Source organism: Moschus berezovskii, chromosome 5 (genome assembly GCF_049115385.1).
Source record: "Moschus berezovskii isolate FMDL1 chromosome 5, NW_MosBer_1.0, whole genome shotgun sequence".
Classification (NCBI taxonomy): domain Eukaryota; kingdom Metazoa; phylum Chordata; class Mammalia; order Artiodactyla; family Moschidae; genus Moschus; species Moschus berezovskii.
The window spans coordinates 109175625-109198064 of NC_142464.1; the positions used below are offsets into that span (position 1 = coordinate 109175625).

Consider the following 22440-nt stretch of genomic DNA (forward strand, 5'->3'; position numbering starts at 1 on the left):
ACATCAGCAATAGCGTATATTGGTGTTATCTGGTTTTGAACTACAGGAGTGTACAAAAAGGTCTGGGGACTTCCTAGGTGGCTCAATGGTAAAGGGTCCACCTGCAAATGCAGCAAACACTGCAGACGTGGGTTCGATCCCTGGGTTGGGAAGATCCCCTGGAGGAGGAAATGGCAACCCACTCCAGTGTTCTTGCCTGGAGAATTCCACGGACAGAGGAGCCTGGTGGGCTACAGACCATGGGGCCACAAAGAGGTGGACACGACTGAGTAGCAACTGAGCGCAAAGGGGTCTGGATAGTAGCTGTGGCTGAATGATAGGGTGAGACTGGAGACTCTCACTGACAAATAAACTGTCATTACACAACAAACGTATTCAGAAGAGCTAATTTACTCTCACTGAGTAATTTCAGTTATTTGTTGTTCAGCCACTAAGTCATGTCCGACTCTCTGCAACCCCATGAACTGCAGAATTTCAGTATACTGCTATTCAAAACAACTTAATGGGCTCTCTCAGTTTTTATTTTAAATGAGTCAAGAAGCTCACTGTAAAAGTATGTAATATTTAGTGTTCTCTTTAAAATAACTATGTAGACTAGAAAGCAATTTTAAATTAAACCTCTGTAAACCACAGAATTTCTTAAAATTCTGAAAGCAAAACACTCCTAGTCATAGAAATACTGTATTACAAACTATAGGGCTTTCCTGTAGCTCAGATGGTAATGAATCTGCCTGCAGTGCAGGAGTCCTGGGTTCGATCTCCAGGTCGGGACGATCCCCTGGAAAGGGAATGGCAACCCACTCCAGTATTCTTGCCTGGAGAATCCCATGGACAGAGGAGCCTGGAGGGCTACGGTCCATGGGGTCACAGAGCTGAACACAACTGAGTGACTAATAACTGCTACTATTATGAACTATGAATTTCTCTAAACAAATGCAAATTTAAATGCTGACTTAAGATTATAAGAGTTAATGAAAGAACATATTAATATTAGCCCATCTTGAGAGTTGCCAATCATTTGATTTAAGCTTTAGCTTTCATGCTGCCTTTCAATGCATGTAGTTAGGCTAAAAATTACAGAAATGGAGTTAACAGAGCTCATTATTAGATTAAGTAAGAATAGAATGCAGACAGTTTTCAAGGAAATATAAGTTCCCAGTCTACACTGAGAGAATACAAGTAAACTCAATCAGACAGCATTCAGAACAAGCAGAACACAAAATGTGTTAGTAGTAAGTGTAATACAGTAATTGTTCCCTTGCAAAGTCCATTTAAAGCATAGTTATATTCAAACTTTTCCTTCAGGATAATAATGTGAGGTACATCAATAGTACTATTACACTTCTCTCATTAATAATGTAACCAAGCCCCAAACGCCCGTTTCCACCATTCCCCATTCCGGAAAAAGAAAAAAAAAGGAATCCACTTTCACGTTAGTGAGAAAACAGTTTTGGAACTCATAGCTCCCATGCATCTTTCCATTTGATAATACGTAACCACAGCTTGGGAATGAAATTACCTGAAGGTGTTGTGGCTTTGAAATCCTTGGAGGAGAGCGGGACACACTGTTTTTCTGTTTAAAAAAAAAGGCTAGGTTGTCTACTTTGGGATTCACTACATTATACTAATCAAGCCACAAGATGCTGGACAAGGTGCCAACTGAGGTCAGCATCCCTGGCTTCTCTATCACTGGGCTGCTGCCCAGTGGGGATTGCACCATTGGGCATAACGGTGGCACCGAGCATACAGCAAAGTCCTCAATAATAAGCTGAAGATACTATTTTTACACAGATGGGAATTTTCTTTTCCAGTGATGTAAATCGACCACATGACGTTAAGCACCTTAAGAATTAAGCAGCTGCGTAGGCTGAACTTAACAAATAACTAGAAGAGACAGAGAAAAGTCTTAAGCCATGCCCTGTACACAATATGGCCACAAAAGTATATATTTTCTCAAACTAGATGAGAGTTACTACATATTTTTAACAAAATCACAGGAACGTAATAACTAAGTCAAAATTAAGAGCCCAAGAGAAGAGGACTAATGTATTACAAATCAGCCCATGCATTCATTCTGCATGCTGATCTACCTAAAACTTTCACCTTTTACTAACTTCTGATGGATAGGGCTAAACAACAGAATTGCTAATAAGCATGGTTCTTCCTGATATATCTATAACGCACGTAGGAAGCGATCTGGTAAAAAGACTTGATATGTGAAAGGTGATTAGGTAACAAACGAAGTAAGTATCTCACACTAAGTTCAGAGGAGTCCTGGAAAAATAAACTTGCTCTGACGCACAAGAAATAGACCCAATCTTCAAAAGAAGAACAGAGGGTTCATTCTACCTGCCTTTTTTTGGACAAAAATTACGTGCATGTTATCTTAACAAAATTACTTTCAATGATAACTTCCTATAAACGGTTACATGAGGTATTGAAAGCAGCTAAACTCACAGAGGCAGAAAGTCGAATGGTGTTGCCAAAGGCTGGGACAAGGAAGCGAAGTTGCTGATAAATGCGTATGAAGTTACAGCTTCTGAAGATGAAACGGTTTTTGGGACCTGCTGTGCAACACTGTATTTACAATTAACTGTATTGTACATGTAAAATTTTGTGAAGAGGGCACATCTCATGTTATATGTTTTTACCAATAAAAATCACTGATCAATCAAGCAGAGAACCAGAACAGGATATGCAAGAAGAAAATGATTCAGGATGCACCCAGCACCTCAAAATCTAGAATTTCTTTCATAGGAAAAGACCAAAAAAATCTCCATGAAAGTACTTTTGATAACAACATTGATCAAACTTCCAATGTTCAAGACTGAAAATGAAAGAAACGAAGAAAGATTCCAAAAGCAAGAGTTCTTACTTCAAGGCTAACTTAGGAGCTACTCCAAAACTATGCTTTTCTCTCGTTAGCTGGCTTTTCTAACACTCTGCCAATTTTCAAAGCATGATGGGGAGGGAGGGGAAGCAGAGAAATTCTATGGCAAAGTCAGTAAAAAATTTATTGAGCACCTAGATCATGGCATCTGGTCCCATCACTTCATGGCAAATAGATGGGGAAACAATGGAAACAGCGACAGACTTTATTTTCTTGGGCTCCAAAATCAATGCTGAAGGTGACTGCAGCCATGAAATTAAAAGACACTTGCTCCTTGGAAGAAAAACTATGACAAACCTGGACAGCATATTAAAAAGCAGAGACATTACTTTGCCAACAAAGGTCCATCTAGTCAAAGCTATGGTTTTTCCAGTTATCACATATGGATGTGAAAGTTGGGACACAAAGAAGGCTGAGCGCTGAAGAACTGATGCTATTGAACTATGGTGTTGGTGAAGACTCTTGAGAGTCCCTTGGACTGCAAGGAGATCAAACCAGTCAATCCTAAAGGAAATCAATCCTGAATAGTCATTGGAGGGACTGAAGCTGAAGCTCCAATACCCTCTGGCCACCTGATGCAAAAGAGTCAACTCACTGGAAAAGACCCTGATGCTGGGAAAGATTGAAGGCAGGAGGAGAAGGGAACGACAGAGGACAAGATGGCTGGATGGCATCACTGACTCAATGAACATGAGTTTGAGCAGACTCCGGGAGATGGTGATGGACAGGGAAGCCCAGTGTGCTGCAGTCCATGGTGTCGCAGAGTCAGACGTGACTGACCGACTGAACAACAAGAAGTCTATGACATACATTCTTTTAGGTCATAAAGGTGAGAACACAACAGACAATAAAGTTAAATAACTAAATAAACATGATACTTTCAGATGATGATGGAAGCTCTAAAGGAAGCATTTAAGATGACTGAGTTACTACTAACTGGTATGGAGACAGAGGACTATGTACTATTTTGCAACTTCTGGTGAGTCCCAAAGTATTTCAAAATAGAGTTTAAAAAGAAAAAAAGGTTGTGTAATGACTACTGTAATTAACGATGAAACATCTTCTCATCCATTTAAGATACTTTTCATTATTTCTAAGAAATAGCCCTACAGATATAAAATTGTAAAGAGATTTAGGAATAACAAATCTCCAATGCAGAAAAGTATTTTTCTACAAACATGCAGATTAAGTATTCATAAAGACAGCAACAGACAAGAGTATAAATAAGCTTTGGAATTCTTTTTTCTAATCTAGAAACATCACACCAGAAAGAAATGGCAATGACTAGAGTCAACAAGTGACGAAGAAATTTCCCTTCACACTACCTATTTAAAATAGTCAAAAAGGCATACGACACACAAATCTTATATTTTAGACAGACTTTTCACTTCCATAGGAGCAACTGAAATCAATAAAGATAAAAAAAAGTATGCAACTCCATTTTGGGTGGAAGAAGCGAACAGATAGGAAAGTTACCTTAAACTATTTTAATCATCTCTCACTAGACTTGCTTCAAGGAGTACAAATATAATTAAAACCGCCTCACTTTAAAAGCTATGCATCAATTCATATAATGTACTGCTTCTGATTAATAAGAGATTTTGGTTATCAATTTAAAAGTACTTTAATGGCTGTTGCTCCAAAGACTCCATAATGATCTCTTTTCCATCCTAAAACCTTGCTGCTATAAAGTGAATTGTGTCCCCTCAGAATTCATATTTGAAGCCTTAACCTCCTAATGTGAAGGAATTTGGAGATGGAGCATTTGGGAGGTAACTGGGTTCAGTCTTCGGGAGGATGGGGCCCTCATGGTGGGATTAATGCCCTTAGAAGAAGAGACATCAGAGAACTCTCTCTCTTCTGTTGGTGAGGCCACATGGGGAAAGAAGCCATCTGCAAGCCAGCAAGAGAGATCTCACCAGAAACCAATCATGCTGGCACCGTGATTCCAAACTTTCAACCTCTAGAACTGTGAAGAAAAATTCCTGTTGTTTAAGCTACTGGTCTATGTTATTTTGTTACAGCAGCCCAAACTAATACACCCACTGAAATTGTTGTTTAAAAGGACTTTGTAAAAAGCATAAACCCATAAGAACTAAAACAAAACAAAACAAAACCCCAGGAAAGGTGAAAACAACAACATTTTGGATACTAAAACAGCAGAGAATTTAGTGGTAACTGATTTAGCAAACTCCCAAATCTTAAAGCAATAGCAAGGAAAATACAAAAGCAAATAACTACAACAGAACTTTCCAGACGCTAAAGAACTGTTGGCACTAAGTACCTTTAGAAGCAAAAGTGAATGTGGGACAGAAGGATCGGTGAAGTAGTAGTATGTGCAAGAGCAGCCACAGCCCAGATCCTCGCTACTGTGCGGGTACTGGACTGGAGACTTAGTCACTACAAGGAAAAACAGAGGGTGTCTGGACCGGGGTGGAAGGGGGCCAATGATATTACAGCAAGCACAGTTGTGGGTGCATCAAAGATGAAGTAGAAAGCTCATGTAGTAAATGCTGAGGGTCCTCAGACCTTTCTCCTACTTAGCTTCTAAAGTGTTCACAGTCAGACATATACTGTCTAAGTAAAGACTGGACACACTTTTCCAGGGACTGTCTAGCTCAAGGGAAAGATGGTCAAGAGAATGGCTCAGCAAGATGACCCTGGGTTGAGGCCACCGCTGCAGGCTCCACCCACAACTGCAAGCTACCTGGCAACTTTCCAAGGTTCCATTCTAATACAGCAGCAGAGGGCCAAGGGTGAGACATGTGAGGACATTCTTTAAAAGACTGAGACAAAATTAAGCTAAATAACAACAAAAAACCGGAAAGAAACAGACTAGTGAGGAAGAAAAAAAAACTCAAAACCCCCTCAGAGAGCTAAGAAAAAACCAGCACCAATAAAGGTGGGGGAAGGGGGACCCTCTAGAAATTAAAAGTATCATGTCACAAAAAACCAAACTCATACAAGGAATAGATGGTAAAACTGTAAAGCTCTTTCAGCAAATAGAGGTTTTTTTAAAAAAAGAAAACCAGTGAGGAAAGATAAGCAAACGAAAGAGACTTAGGGGTTCATCCGACAAGAAAGAGAGAAGAGAAGGGAGGCGATTATTACGTAATGATTCACGAAACTTTCTCAAAATTAAAGGATATGTACTCCCAGGTCCAGTGTACTCAGCATAATGTACAAAAATAAGTCCACTCCAAGGCACGTTATCATGAAATTTTAGAACAGGAGGGTCAATGATAGGATTTTAAATGTTTCTATAAAAAACAGAATCAAAGCAAAAACAAACAAAAAAAGCCACAGAGATAGAACTGAGAATCTAGACAGCTTCAGATTTCTCAACAGGAGAACAGGAATCTAGAATATGATGGAGAAATGATTTTTAAATTCTGAGATAAAATGATTTTGAATCCAGAACTTGACGTAGTCACTGAAACGGGGATAAATGTCAAGCAAGCCGTGAGGTTTTCCAAAATGACCTTGAGACATCACCCTGGGCTGCCGGGAGAAGGACCAGCTAAGACCTACCACTGCCCATACTCCGAGAGGTGCTGCACCCAAGCTCAACCGTCGCAGCTTCTATTCTCTGTAGGAGGACTTGTAATTTCCTCTGGGCCCCCAAATATCTTGGAACTAAACAGCTAGCATTCTCACACAACTCCTACAAACATCGAACAAAAAAGGACTCAGATCCAGAACTCAAAGTTTAGATCACAGTTTGCATTTCTTCACCGTTAAGACTGCATTTATGCTCTGGGCAGGTGGAATATCCCATTCACACTTCTCTGTGAGGTGATGAGGGTGATGGATCTGTGACTTCTTTTGTCCTGTTGAAGCCTGGTTCTATGAGTTTCCCCCTTTCTGCAAGAAAGTCATCCTATGTGACGTGATAAAGTCTGTTCAAAGCCCTGGTACCTGAAAGCTTGTCACCATAAACTTATCACCTTCCTTGGATAAGAGGAAGGAACTCATTTTACACAGCAAGAGCCAAAGAAAGTTTCACTCAGAGATTTCTAAAAACAAACAAAGAAAAAAACCCAAAATCAAAAATGATAACTGTAATGCATCTTTTTCTCAGGAAGCTGTTGGAAAAGATATGTTACCAAAAATGAGGAAGTTAACTTGAGAAAAAAAGATGTGAGATTCAGGAAACCAAGTCTCTATCTCAAAGAAGTAGAAAGACATCCAAGGATGATGTGAGTTAAGATGTAAAAATGACAGCCGTCCAGCTGGCCAAAAGAGCAACTACTGCAGATCAAAGCAGGCAGAAGGTTCTGGAAGAGCTATTTGCAAGGAAATGAAATTGACAGAACATCTGATGCCTTCAGTCATATTAAGGGGAAATTCAGAAAAACATAGGAGTAGGGGAGGAAGAATGTATTAATGAAAATGTAGAAAACCTAGTTTTGTTTTTTTTTTTTTAAAAAGGTAATTATTAACTAGTGATAGAAGTGGGGCAGTTTTCCAGAAAGGCAGTGTAATCGGAGTATACCATATGGCTCAACTTTGCATAGTGTTTTCAGACACAATATTATAATGAATACCGAGCTAATCAAATTGTGATAGAATGATATGGGGATACAGAAGTGTGCATCTGTGGGGTACTGGTGGTGAACTTAAAAGTCTCACTGCTTCTGTGGGAAGTCAGAAGATAGAATCTAAATATGAAAAATCAAGGGCACCCACTGTAAGCACGTTATAGACAGAGAAGTAAATATGAAAAATAGTTAAGAGATGTAAAAAGTCACTGCATCTTAAGAGTGAAAAATGAGGATGAAGCAGGATGGTGGAAGGGAGATACTGTTTTTAATAAATCTATAAACTATTTGACCCTTAAAACCATGCATCTGTATACTTTTAAAAATAGAAATAAAAACTAAATTAAAAAATAGTATTATATAGCAAAGGCAGTACTGTCACTATTGGAAAAATAGTAATTTGATCGATGGAAAAGGTAAGTGATTTTCCAAACAGATAGTAGAGGCAAAACTTAAATTATTGATTTCTTGGCCTAATGCTTCCGTAGGAAAGCAATCCCTCAAACAATTGCTACAAAACCAAAACAACGAGGTAAAAATTAAGGTAAAGTCCTTCAAACATATTGCTGCTTTAGAAAATGACTAATGGTAATTACAACCAAAACAGCCTATTTTAATCCTGATTAAAAGGAATAATAGTTTATGAAATTTAAAATTACCTAATTATGAGTAAGAACAGTTATTCGGGCAGTGATTACAAAAGGCCTATTGTGTACAGGCCTGTGGTAAAGACTGCAGGTTAGGGTCTACTGGAAAGAGGAAAGATGGCCTACTAGAAAGATGCATACATAAACATCACTTGGGGAGCTCAATAGGTAAGAAGAGAGAACTGTTTCTTTGATTAAGGAAATCAAGAAACACTGTCTAGGAAGTGTGACTTAATCCAAGCTGAGATTTAGATGCACTAAGACTGGGGTGATGCATCTTCCTTGGTGATGCATCACAGGGACAGAAAAAAAGCACACACACAGGACTACAAGCAACTCAATCTGGTTGAAATACACTGAAATATAACAGAAAAAGATAACAAGAAATATAAAAGGGTAGGCAAGCGCACGTGTGCACGCATGTGTATATTTCCAGTGTGTGTGTGTATTTCCAGAGTGTATGTGTATAAGTGTGTGTGTGTATTTCCAGACCCTGAGTTTGTGCTGAATGTCATGCTAGGAATTTGGATCTTGTTCAGAAGGAAACAGAGTGTGTTAAAAGGGTGAGGGCTGGGGTAGTAGTGGTCCACGGGAAGCAGACCCACTCCACCTAAGAGTATAAGATGCTGATACCAACAGAAGCGTGTGACCATAAGAAAGGGAATGGGAAACAGCATTACAACCTCTGAGCTTAGAATTGGGTCAATTTTCTGCTTGGTTTTAATAGCACTTTCACCAAACTGTCCCTTCAAATAAATCAGTTTTTGCTGGTTTCTGTGATAAATACCTGTGGATTTGTTTGATGCTCTCCTTCGAATTTCTGTCACCATCAGTCGTGAGACTTGTGTTGTGAACTGCAGCAGATCAGAAAATTTTTCTGTCATTGTATTTGGCGGAGCGTTTCCAAAAACCTGTGGATGACAAAGACATTTTTAATACAGCCCTGTCAACTTTTTTCTTCTATTGTGTGCTTTTAAAAGTGTGGTGTGACCTGAAAATCAAGTTCAGAAAAAGTAAATGCTTGCACAGTTATTTCGGATCTGAATAAGCTTAAAATACAGCTCTTTCAATAAATCGCACCTAGCCACATTTTCTTATGCATGTAAAATAATTTGTGGAATGAATGAGTAAATAAATGAAATCTAAAAGCCAAAAATCACTTATCTATCAAATTTGAATTAATCTTACTAATAAACTTAAGAAAATATAATTTCTCTGAAGAAATCTAAATTAAAAAATTAGAGAAAAGTCATAAATTCCTTTGATGGCAAAAAAAAAAAAAGACATATCAGAGGGTAAAAAGCAGGGACTTATCTAGTGCTAAGTCCTAGGCTAAAATAAAGAATTTGCCAAACTTGTATATCAGACTTTCTAAATTCTAACCTCAATAATTCCCAAAACAAGACAGTTAGCCAAAAGATTTGAATAAAGAATATGAATGTGAAGGTCATTAAATATACCTAAAAAAAAATCTACAATAAATGTACTTAAGAATAAACCAGGGCTTCCCTGGTGGCTCAGTGGATTAGAATCTGCCTGCCAATGCAGGAGACACGGGTTCAATCCCTCATCTGGGACAATCCCACATGCCTCTGAGCAACTAAGCCCATGCACCGCAACTACTGAGCTTGTGCTCTAGAGCCCGGGAGTCAGAACTGCTGAAGTCTAAGGCCCTTGAGCACATGGTCCACGACCAGAGAAGCCACTGCAATGAGAAGCCGATACACCCAACGATGAGTACCCCCTCTCGCCACTAGAGAAAAGCCCACGCAGCAACAAAGACAGCACAGCCAAAAATAAATAAAATTATTCTTTAATAAAGAATAAATCACCATTAAACTGGAAAGGTTCAGCAAAGACAATAAGAAAACAAAACCTGAACTGACTGTACTACATAAAGAGTACTGTAATAGCGATATAACTGGATGCATCTGGAATATTATTTTTAAAAAATCTCTTTAGAGCTAAAAGGGAATTCTGTGTCTCCTAACACTATAATAATAGCTATCTATTAAAAAATTAAACAGTATTTTGTACTCTTATTTTCTCTTCAAATATCACTAAAAGGGAGGAAATATATCTCACTCAGCATTGTATTCCTTGCTAAGCCAGCACCCTACCTTTTAAAGGGATGTTCCCTAAATATGGTTGTTTACATGCTGCCTGCCCATTCAACCAAATTCTAGAAACTCTTTAGGTAGCATGGAAGGACACAAGTTATAAACAAAAGCTTCCCAGATGGCTCAGTGGTAAAAATCCACCTGCCAGTGCAGGAGACACAGGAGATGTGGTTTCAATCCCTGGGTCTGGAAGATCCCTTGGCAGAGAAAACGGCAACCCACTCCAATATTCTTGCCTGGGAAATCCCATGGACAAAGGAGTCTGGGGGGCTACAGTCCATGGGGTCCCAAAGAGTTGGACACGTCTTACTGACTGAGCACAATAAACAAAAAGTAACAAAAACAAAAATAAGCAAATTAAAAAAAAAATCAAGATTAGGCACATGGACTGGAAAAAGACTTCTATGTTTGCCACATTTCAGTCATGAAGTTCGGATCAAATACACAGGACAAAAAAACCTAGTGAATTATATGGTACACGAGGTCCTTGGGTAAGAAAAACACATACTTAAGAAAGTACTCCTACTCCTCATACTATAAAAGTTTTCTTCCAAGGATCCTAATAAAAGAATATAACTTATATCCTTGTAATAGAAACGTTTCTTACACTCTTACAAGAGATATCATGTTTCTTACAATCACACTCAAATAGAGCAGGAAGTACCTAACAAACAATAATAAATCAAGTCTACAGGGTGTACTTTTATGCAGGTAGTCTGTTAACTTGACACAAAATTTTAAATTATCTCAAAGAACAAATAAACTGTTCTCTTCAGGAATTCCTTAACAAATTGTTTTTCTGCTGGAATTCTGATATTATGTGCTTACAGTTACTCTCTGATGCCTGTTAAATAAGACCCATGTTCTTTAAAAAATTGGAGATAGATTAGAAATCAAGAAACCTAACAACACAAACTTGAATAGCCTTCCTACCTGCACCCAGAGATGAATATGTAACTGCCTACTGAAGATGTTTATAAAATAACGGTATATTTTGCTCAGGCAATGCTTGTATATTTTGCTCAGGCAATGCTTAAGCAAACTTAAGTTTTTGTCAAACTGATTTAAAGTAGACAACTATTCAATCTATTCAAAATAAATTGATGTATATTTTGCTCCTAAAAATTAATTCAGTTCAGTTCAGTTCAGTCACTCAGTCGTGTCCGACTCTCCGCGACCCCATGAATCACAGCACGCCAGGCCTCCCTGTCCATCACCAACTCCCGGAGTTCACTCAAACTCATGTCCATTGAGTAGGTAATGCCATCCAACCATCTCATCCTCTGTCGTCCCCTTCTCCTCCTGCCCCCAACCCTTCCCAGCATCAGACTCTTTTCCAGTGAGTCAACTCTTCGCATGAGGTGGCCAAAGTATTGGAGTTTCAGCTTTAGCATCAGTCCTTCCAATGAACACCCAGGACTGATCTCCTTTAGAATGGACTGGTTGCAGTCCAAGGGAATCTCAAGAGTCTTCTCCAACACCACAGTTCCAAAACCATCAATTCTTTGGCATTCAGCTTTCTTTATAGTCCAACTCTCACATTCCTATTGTTTCCCCATCTATTTGCTATGAAGTGGGACTAGATGCCATGATCTTAGTTTTCTGAATGTTGAGCTTTAAGCCAATTTTCCCACTCTCCTTTTTCATTTTCATCAGGAAGCTATTTAGTTCTTCTTCACTTTCTGCCATAAGGGTGGGGTCATCTGCATATCTGAGGTTATTGATATTTTTCCTGGCAACCTTGTTTCCAGCCTGTGCTTCATCCAGCCCAGCGATTCTTCTGATGTATTCTGCACAGAACTTAAATAAGCAGGGTGACTATATACAGCCTTGACGTACTCCTTTGCCTGTTTGGAACCTGTCTGTTGATCCATGTCCAGTTCTAACTGTTGCTTCATGACCCACACACACATTTCTCAGGAAGCAGGTCAGGTGGTCTGGTATTCCCATCTCTTTAAGAACTTTCCACATTTTGTTGTGATCCACACAGTCAAAGACTTTGGCATAGTCAATAAAGAAGAAGTAAATGTTTTTCTGGAACTCTCTTGCTTTTTTGATGATCCAGCAGATGTTGGCAATTTGATCTCTGGTTCCCCTGCCTTTTCTAAAACCAGCTTGAACATCTGGAAGTTCACAGTTCATGTATTGCTAAAGCCTGGCTTGGAGAATTTTGAGCATGACTTTACTAGCATGTGAGATGAGTACAATTGTATGGTAGTTTGAGCATTCTTTGGCATTGCCTTTCTTTGGGATTGGAATGAAGACTGACCTTTTCCAGTCCTGTGGCCACTGCTGGGTTTTCCAAATGTGCTGGCATATTGAGTGCAGCACTTTCCCAGCATCATTGTTTAGGATTTGAAATAGCTCAACTGGAATTCCATCACCTCCATTAGCTCTGTTGAAGTGATACTTCCGAAGGTCCACCTGACTTCTCCTGCAGAGATATGGGTCAGTGGCCTGCCGCAGGGCAGAGGCTCTCGGTGCAGCAGACCAGGGTAAGACATAAGCCCTCTTGGAGGAGGTCGCCATTAACCCCACCATAGCCCTGCTTACACAGGGCTGGGGAAACAGACACTTGAAGGGCACAAACAAAACCTTGCATGCACCAGGACCCATGAGAAAGGATCAGTGACCCCACAAAAGACTGACCCAGACTTGCCCACGAGTGTCCAGGATTCTCCAGCTGAGGTGTGGGTCAGTGGTGGCCTGCTGCAGGATTGGGATGGGACCTTTTGAAGAAGGTCACCATTATCTTTATTACCTCCAACATAGTTTAGCCTCAGGTCAAACAAAAGGGAGGGAACACAGCCCTTCCCACCAACAGAAAATTGGATTAAAGATTTACTGAGCATGGCCCCGTCCATCAGAAGAGGACCCAGTTTCCCCCACAAGTCAGTCTCTCTCAGTCTCTCCCATCAGGAAGCTTCCATAAGCCTCTTATCCTTATTCCCCAGAGGGCAGACAGAATGAAAACCACAATCACAGAAAACCAAGGGAACCTATCACATGGATGACAGCCTTGTCTAACTCAATGAAACTATGAGCCATTCTATGTAGGGCCACCCAAGTCAGACAGGTCATGGTGGAGAGTTCTGACAAAATGTGGTCAGAGAAGGGTAAGGCAAACCACTTCAGTGTTCTTGCCTTGAGAACCCCACAAATAGTATGAAAATCAGGCAAAAAGATAGGACACTGAAAGATGAACTCCCCAGGTCAGTAGGTGCCCAATATGCTATGGAGATCAGTGGAGAAATAACGTAAGAAAGAAAGAAGAGATGGAAACAAAGTGAAAACAACACCCAGTTGTGGATGTGACTGGGGACAGAAGCAAGGTCCGATGCTGTAAAGAGCAATATTGCATAGGAACCTGGAATGTTAGGCCCATGAATCAAGGTAAATTGGAAGGGGTCAAACAGGAGCTGGCAAGAGTGAACATCAACATTTTAGAAATCAGTGAACTAAAATGGACTGGAATGGGTGGATTTAACTCAGATGACCATTATATCTACTACTGTGGGCAGGAATCCCTTAGAAGAAATGGAGTAGCCATCATAGTCAACAAAAGAGTCCGAAATGCAGTACTTGGATAAAAACTCAAAAACGACAGAAATATCTCTGTTCATTTCCAAGGCAAACCAATATTACAGTGATCCAAGTCTATGCCCCAACCAATAATGCCGAAGAAGTTGAGGTTGAATGCTCAAAATTCTCCAAGCCAGGCTTCAGCAATACGTGAACTGTGAACCTCCAGATGTTCAAGCTGGTTTTAGAAAAGGCAGAGGAACCAGAGATCAAATTGCCAACATCCGCTGGATCATGGAAAAAGCAAGAGAGTTCCAGAAAAACATCTATTTCTGCTTCATTGACTATGCCAAATCCTTTGACTGTGTGGATCACAACAAACTGTGGAAAATTCTGAAAGAGATGGGACTACCAGACCACCTGACCTGCCTCCTGAGAAACCTGTATGCAGGTCAGGAACCAAGAGTTAGAACTGGACATGGAACAACAGACTGGTTCCAAATAGGAAGAGGAGTATGTCAAGGTTGTATATTGTCACCTTGCTCATTTAACTTATATGCAGAGTACATCATGAGAAACACTGGGCTGGAGAAGCACAAGGTGGAATCAAGATTGCTGGGAGAAATATCAATAACCTCAGATACGTAGACACCATCCTTATGGCAGAAAGGGAGGAGGAACTAAAAAGCCTCTTGATGAAAGTGAAAGAGGAGAGTGAAAAAGTTGGCTTGAAGCTCAACATTCAGAAAACAAAGATCATGGCATCTGGTCCCATCACTTCATGGGAAATAGATGGGGAAACAGGGGAAACAGTGTTAGACTTTATTTTTGGGGGCTCCAAAATCACTGCGGATGCTGATTGCAGCCATGAAATTAAAAGACGCTTACTCCTTGGAAGGAAAGTTATGACCAACATAGATAGTATATTAAAAAGCAGAGACCTTACTTTGCCAACCAAGGTCCGTCTAGTCAAGGCTATGGTTTTTCCAGTGGTCATGTATGGATGCGAGAGTTGGACTGTGAAAAAAGCTGATCGCTGAAGAATTGATGCTTTTGAACTGTGGTGTTGGAGAAGACTCTCGAGAATCTTGGACTGCAAGGAGATCCAACCAGTCCATTCTAAAGGAGATCAGTCCTGGGTGTTCATTGGAAAGACTGATGCTAAAGCTGAAACTCCAATACTTTGGCCACATCATGTGAAGAGTTGACTCACTGGAAAAGACTGATGCCGGGAGGGACTGGGGGCAGGAGGGGAAGGGGACGACAGAGAATGAGATGGCTGGATGGCATCACCGACTCGATGGAGGTGGGTTTGAGTGAACTCCGGGAGTTGGTGATGGACAGGGAGGCCTGGCGTGCTGTGATTCATGGGGTTACAAAGAGTCGGACACGACTGAGTGACTGAACTGAGTTGAACTGATGAAGACTTAGAACTAAGACCAAAAAAAGTTGTCCTTTTCATTACAGGGGACTGGAATGCAAAAGTAGGAAGTGAAGAGATACGTAGAGTGACAGGCAAATTTGGCCTTGGAGTACAGAATAAAGCAGGGCAAAGGCTAATAGAGTTTTGCAAAGAGAATGCACTGGTCATAGCAAACACCCTCTTCCAACAACACAAGAGAAGACTCTACACATGGACATCACCAGATGATCAACACTGAAATCAGATTGATTACATTCTCTGCAGCCAAAGATGGAGAAGCTCTATACAGTCAGCAAAAACAAGACCGAGAGCTAACTGTGGCTCAGATCATGAACTCCTTATTGCCAAATTCAGACTTAAATTGAAGAAAGTAGGGAAAACCGAGACTATTCAGGTATAACTGAAATCAAGTCCCTTAGGATTATATAGTATAAGTGACAAACAGATTCAAGGGATTATATCTTATAGACAGAGTGCCTGAAGAACTATGGCTACAGTTTCCTGACATTGTACAGGAGGCAGGGATCAAGACCATCTCAAGAAAAAGAAATGCAAAATGGAAAAACGGTTGTCTAAGGAGGTCTTACAAATAGGTGTGAAAAGAAGAGAAGGGAAAGGCAAAGAAGAAAAGGAAAGATATACCCATTTGAATGTAGCGTTCCAAAGAATAGCAAGGAGAGATAAGAAAGCCTTCCTCAGTGATCAATGCAAAGAAACAGAGGAAAACAATAGAACGGAAAAGACTAGAGATCTCTTGAAGAAAATCAGAGATACCAAGGGAACATTTCATGCAAAGATGGGCACAATAAAGGACAGAATGGAATGGACCTAACAGAAGCAGAAGATATTAAGAAGAGGTGGCAAGAATACACAGTAAAACTATACAAGAGATCTCCACGACCAAGATAACCACGATGGTGTAAAGCAGCTAAACTCCAATTAGAAAATAATAAAAAAGCCACCAACCAAGGACCCACCCCCCCCAAAAAAAAAAAGCTCTGTGAGAAGATGACACTGGCCTGGAAAGATGATACTGAATAATGAAAAAAAGGTCACAATTCAAAAAGCCAAGCAAAGAGAGTCCCAGGCAGTGAGAAGAACTGTGCTGAGGCTTCAGCATGGGTGAGAGAAAGGGCACTGACAGATCAAAAGGGGGTGAACCTGGGGTGCTTCAACTGGGAGAGGAAATGGTGCAGGATGAGGCTGGAGAAGCTCAGCGACGAAAACATGCATCTGCCAGTTTCGATAATACTACAAGTGTCAGGAAACGGAGAAGGCAATGGCAAGCCACTCCAGTACTCTTGCCTAGAAAATCGCATGGATGGAGGAGCCTGGTAGGCTGCAGTCCGTGGGGTTGCTAAGGGTCGGACACGACTGAGCAACTTCACTTTCACTTTTCACTTTCACACATTGGAGAAGGAAATGGCAACCCACTCCAGTGTTCTTGCCTGGAGAATCCCAGGGACGGGGGAGCCTGGTGGGCTTCTGTCTATGGGGTCACACAGAGTCGGACACGACTGAAGTGACGCAGCAGCAGCAGGTAGTAAAGAGATTTTTTTGGTGACTGACTTTAACAATCAAAGCTTAAAATACTGGGGACATATTCACCACCTTCCACAAATAGTGGGAAACAGAGAATGCTTCAATCGTGCACCTATGTGCCACAGAGAGGGAAGCTCACAGCTAGAATTCTCTTTATGCCCTCAAGGTCTCTGGCCAAAATTTTCCTATTCTTAGTTCCCTCATCTATCAAAGCAGAGAGCTGAGAGAGAGAACTGGTCGGCAATACATTCACCTCAGAGGGAACAGACTTTCACACCCAGATGAAAACAACAGTACTGAGAAACAAAACTTCTGGCAAATTTAATAAAAATAACAATAATTATCACAAAATGAGCATTTACAGTGTGCATAGCACTTGACATATAATGTCATTCAAATCTCATTAAATCCTGCACATTATTCCCCTTTTACAGATAAGGAAATGAAGGGTTAGAGAAGGTAGACAGCAGGAGGTAGCAGCAAGAGAATTGAAAACTAGATCTGTCTGATTCCGAGCTGTGCTCTTAGTCACTCATAATTATCTGTACTGCCTTAATTTAACTTCACAGGAACCCTAGCACTACAAGTTTGCACAGTGTTCTTCTTAAGAGGGAATTACCACGGTTTGACTTGTTTTTAGAAGGGTCATTTTTAACATCCATCTAAATAAACTTAAGAAAATTTCCTAGCTGCTTCTCAACTAAATATTTTTGGTATACTTGGGGAGAACAAATGAATGGTGTTTTCTAATGGAATGCTGAAAGCAGAGGCTCAGCATGTATTTGTTACTGAATGAAGCTATTCAAAAAAGTTTTATTGTGCATGTGCGTGCCTAGTCGTTTTCATCTCTTCAGGACCTCATGAATAGCCCATCAGGCTCCTCTGTCCATGGAATTCTCCAGGCAAGAATACAGGAGTGGGTAGCCAATTTCCTTCTCCAGGAGATCACCCAGAAATAGAACCTGGGTCTCCAACAATGCAGGCAGAAAAAGTTAGTTGTGAGGGATAAGAAACAGACACTGGATTCAACTTAGATGTTTCTTGAATATAATACAGAAGCAAATTCAAAAACAAGGGGAGTTTCTAAAAGAAGATCCAGGGTAAAGATTATAATATACACAATGAAGTCTGATAACATATACCAAAGTAATTAACAATGCTAGTTCATTTTTAGATGACGAAAAGGCTATTCATTTTTTAATAAGCTTAAATGAAATATTTTCTCTGTAAGCTTTTGTTCTTGGGACTAAAGGTTAATTATCTTTGAGAATGCTGATTAAATATTACCCAGCTATTTTCAGACTTCACCATAATCCTTCAGTTTGAGAGAATCTGTGAGAGGGTGGAGACCAGCAGTGTCTTTGCTGGACTGTGATGATGACTACAGGAGGCAGCTGAAGAACCCAGCATGAGTCCTGGCCCAGAAAAAGGACTCAACACATGCCACTTCTCAACCGTGTGTCTCTTAAAGGCCAAAATCACACACTGAAATAACACTACGGTACACACTCTGGAAACGATTCTGCAGATAAATGTCCGTGCCTAACTGTAATATGGTTTATTTGCCATTGTCCGACTCTTAGCGACCCGACGGACTGCAGCCTACCAGGCTCCTCCATCCATGGGATTTTCTAGGCAAGAGTACTGGAGTGGCTTGCCATTGCCTTCTCCGAATAGCAGCAGTAGCATTAATCCAGCAAAGTCTCAAAAATCAACAACACAGTTCATTTTTGGCCATCATGGCAGGAAGTCTGGAGCCTTACTGAGCTATTCACTCATCCAAGCTGTTTCTTACTAGTGGAGAGTGTTCATGTACAAATGGCCAAACATTAAATAAATATGGCTATCGATTTCCAAATTTAATGGATATAATATCTAAGAACAATTTTAGTTTGTAAACGATAAGCCATGAACTCAACAGAACATACAAATACAACTTATATATATATTTTTAAATTGGTCACAATGGTACAAAAATAACTTTCTATTTGGTAAAGGAAAAGACTCTGAAAAGACTATGCACATACACAAACATATAACTGAATGAGCTATACACCTGAAATTAACAGCACTGTAAATCATCTATACTTCAATAAAAAAAATAATCAAATTATAAAAATGCTAAGTGGCATCTGGCAATGCAGGGTTACCACAAACCTTCAATTTGTAAAAAATGCAATCAAGTGATGTACAATAAAAAGAAGAAAAAAAAAGAGCTGAATGAACCTTTATGATATTTAAATCACTCACTGTATTAGAGCTTTCAGTTCAGTTCAGTCGCTTAGTCATGTCCGACTCTTTGAGACCCCATGAACCACAGCACGCCAAGCCTCCCTGTCCATCACCAACTTCCGGAGTTCACTCAAACTCATGTCCATCGAGTCGGTGATGCCATCCAGCCATCTCATTCTCTGTCGTCCCCGTCTCCTCCCACCCCCAATCCCTCCTAGCATCAAACTCTTTTCCAGTGAGTCAACTCGTCGCATGAGGTGGCCAAAGTATTGGAGTTTCAGCTTTAGCATCAGTCCTTCCAATGAACACCCTGGATTGATCTCTTTTAGAATGGACTGGTTGGATCTCCTTGCAGTCCAAGGGACTCTCAAAAGTCTTCTCCAGCACCACAGTTCAAAAGCATCAATTCTTCACCGCTCAGCTTTCTTCACAGTCCAACTTTCACATCCATACATGACCATGGGAAAAACCATAGCCTTGACTAGACAGACCTTGGTTGGCAAAGTAATGTCTCTGCTTTTCAATATGCTATCTAGGCTGGTCATAACTTTCCTTCCAAGGAGCAAGCGTCTTTTAATTTCATGGCTGCAATCAGCATCCGAAGTGATCTTGGAGCCCAAAAAAATAAAGTCAGCCACTGTTTCCACTGTTTCCCCATCTATTTCCCATGAAGTGATGGGACCAGATGCCATGATCTTCGTTTTCTGAATGTTGAGCTTCAAGCCAACCTTTTCACTCTCCTCTTTCACTTTCATCAAGAGGCCTTTGAGTTCCTCTTCACTTTCTGCCATAAGGGTGGTGTCATCTGCATATCTGAAGTTATTGATATTTCTCCCGGCAATCTTGATTCCAGCTTGTGCTTCTTCCAGCCCAGCGTTCCTCATTAGAGCTTTAAGGCAGTGCATATATATGTGCTTTTGACCTAAAATTTTTTAATATTTATTTTTAAATTATTTGACCACACCAGGTCTTAGCTGTGGCATGTGAGATCCAGTTCCTTGACCAGAAACCGAACCTGGGTGCCCTACATTGGGAGTTCAGAGTCTTAGCCATTGGACCACCAGGGAAATCCCATACATATATATCTGCTTTTAATTAACCAACTAAAAACTTCTGGTTTGAAAGAATAGAGACTTGTGGCAGCGCAGAACCAAGAGAACTAGGACAAACAGTCTAAGCAATAAAGAATAACCACTAAAGTATCTCAATGTTCTTAAAAAAAAAAAAAAGTCAAGTTATTTAGATTACTCTAGTCAAAGACTCCGGAGAAGGCAATAGCAGCCCACTCCAGTACTCTTGCCTGGAAAATCCCAGGGATGGAGAAGCCTGGTAGGCTGCAGTCCATGGGGTCGCTAAGAGTCGGACAGGACTGAGCGACTTCACTTTCACTTTTCACTTTCATGAACTAGAGAAGGAAATGGCAACCCACTCCAGTGTTCTCGCCTGGAGAATCCCAGGGACGGCAGAGCCTATGTCTATGGGGTTGCACAGACTCAGACACAACTGAAGCGACTTAAGCAGCAGCAGCAGCAGTCTAAGACTCACTTAATTGACTGTGGAAGCTTAACTGATGAAATACAGGGGACACACATCCAGGATATGACTTACAAATTTCTGTTAACTGCTGAGAATAACAATTGTGCTAACTACTCATAACATTATCATCACCTTGTCAGTGTTCATAAGTCTGAGAGAAGGAAGTGACCTCAGACTCCTTGGTAGCCAACAGTAAGTACATTGTGACACTGATACAAAACAAAAACAAAAGCATTCAAAATAAAGCCAACTTTCCAGAACAGGCTGTAATAAAAATTAATGACTGCTACCTCAACAGGGTTTTAAAACAATAGCTTTTCTGTAATCAGTTCTCTCATTTTCAAAATGGCTATCTCAAATTTAAACCTTTACCCACCTCTCCTTGTGTTCCTACTCTATCATCATCTCTTTCCAACACTCTGGGCCTTTTATCTTGAGAGCAAAAAAATGACCACGCTCTGTTCCTGTTTCATCCCACCCAATTTCAAGGGTGATACGTGAGTTAGATCTCTTACTATGCTCTGTCCCTATACTCCTGCCCTTCTGCTTTATCAACCCTGAAAAAGTTCAGCCCCAAGAGAGCAAACACATATCTGTCTCCTCTACTTCCACACACACGCTGCTTTGTAAGTGCACAAGCAAAGTCACACGCCTGCATGGGTAAGATCCAGTACAAATGTACTATCTCCAACCTTCACTGGGCCCTAAACACTCTAAGTCTTCTGTTGTCCCTTTTCAATTATCTTTCTCAATTCCCTTTCGTTAATATTCCAAACTATCACAACTTCCTAAAGTCCCCTATTCGACCTACTGACCCCAGAGTTTTCACAGACATTTTTTATTGAAGAGGTCATCATGCAAAATCTTATTCAACTTTCCACCACCTTCACTACAAATCTGTGTTCACACCCAACAAAACTACAGGCTTTCCTACAGCACACAGTGTCTCTCTTGTTCAAAGCTCACTTGGACGTGCTCAGTCGCTAAGTCATGTCTGACTCTTTGTAGCCTGTAGCCCACCAGGCTCCTTTGTCCATGGGATTTCCCAGGGAAGAATACTGGAGTGGGTTGCCATTTCCTCCTCCAGGGGATCTTCCCAACCCAGGGATCAAATCTGTATCTCCTGCATTGCAGGAGGATTCTTTATCACTGTCAAGGCTCACTCACCCACCTGTAATTTGACTCTCTTCACTAAATTTCACTCTCTTAAAAATTTGATTTCCCCCTGTGCTTTTTTCTTCCCTTCTCTTTATGATCATGCCTGGATCTCTCCCACTTTTAACAACATAGCAAAACACTAGAAATATACAAACACAAACTCCCTATTGCCAGAGTCACCTCCATCGATCTCGTCCATCCTCTTTTCTCTCACATTTCCACAAGCTGAATCCACACTGTCTCTTCTCATTTCCCATTCACTGCTCAACATACTGCTTTCTGATGCTGCCCTTCTAGTAACTTTCCAACTGGCAAACCTCAAGCACATGTTTAGGTCTCCATCTTGCTGGTCTCTCTACTGCACACAGATGAATGCTTTTTCTCGCAACTATTACCTCTTGAGTTCCATAATCACCCTCTCTTGATTCTGCTTGTACTGCTACTGACCAGTTCCTGTGCTATATCCTTTATGGGCCCCCCTTCTTTCATTAAACATTCATATTCTCCATGGTTCATCCTCAGCCTTCTGCTCCTGGCGTAGGGGGAGGCATGAGTAGTGCTTGGTCCCCTTCTAGGGTTCCAACGACCACATCTCTGAAGTGGTCCCCAAAGTAAGTATCTAGCCACACCCCCTCACCTGAGCTTCTAACTGCCTGCTGAATACCTCCACCTGGGAAGCTCACAGATAGCGTGGACTCAATACCCCAAACTGAGTCTATCACCTACCTCTGTTTCTCAGCTACTAGGAAAAACATCCACCCAATTTCTCAAATTAGAAACACAAGAGAAAGCCTCACTTTGGCTCTTTCTTCTTCCTTATTCTATTGCT

The 22440-nt window shown here is 40.7% G+C and overlaps 1 protein-coding gene across 5 annotated transcripts in view; it reads right to left on the bottom strand.

The window, feature by feature from the left end:
- The window catches only part of WDFY3 (WD repeat and FYVE domain containing 3), a 280291-nt gene that overhangs the window by 163073 nt on the left and 94778 nt on the right, over nt 1-22440 (bottom strand). For 3 of the 5 annotated variants that reach the window (XM_055434540.2, XM_055434541.2, XM_055434537.2), the window contains 2 exons: nt 8866-8989; nt 1520-1573 (listed from right to left, as the gene is read on the bottom strand). In XM_055434540.2, the coding sequence (XP_055290515.2) occupies nt 1520-1573; nt 8866-8989 (178 nt within the window). The remainder of the gene's footprint in view (nt 1-1519; nt 1574-8865; nt 8990-22440) is intronic. The other 2 variants (XM_055434539.2, XM_055434538.2) reach the window with 1 other exon arrangement.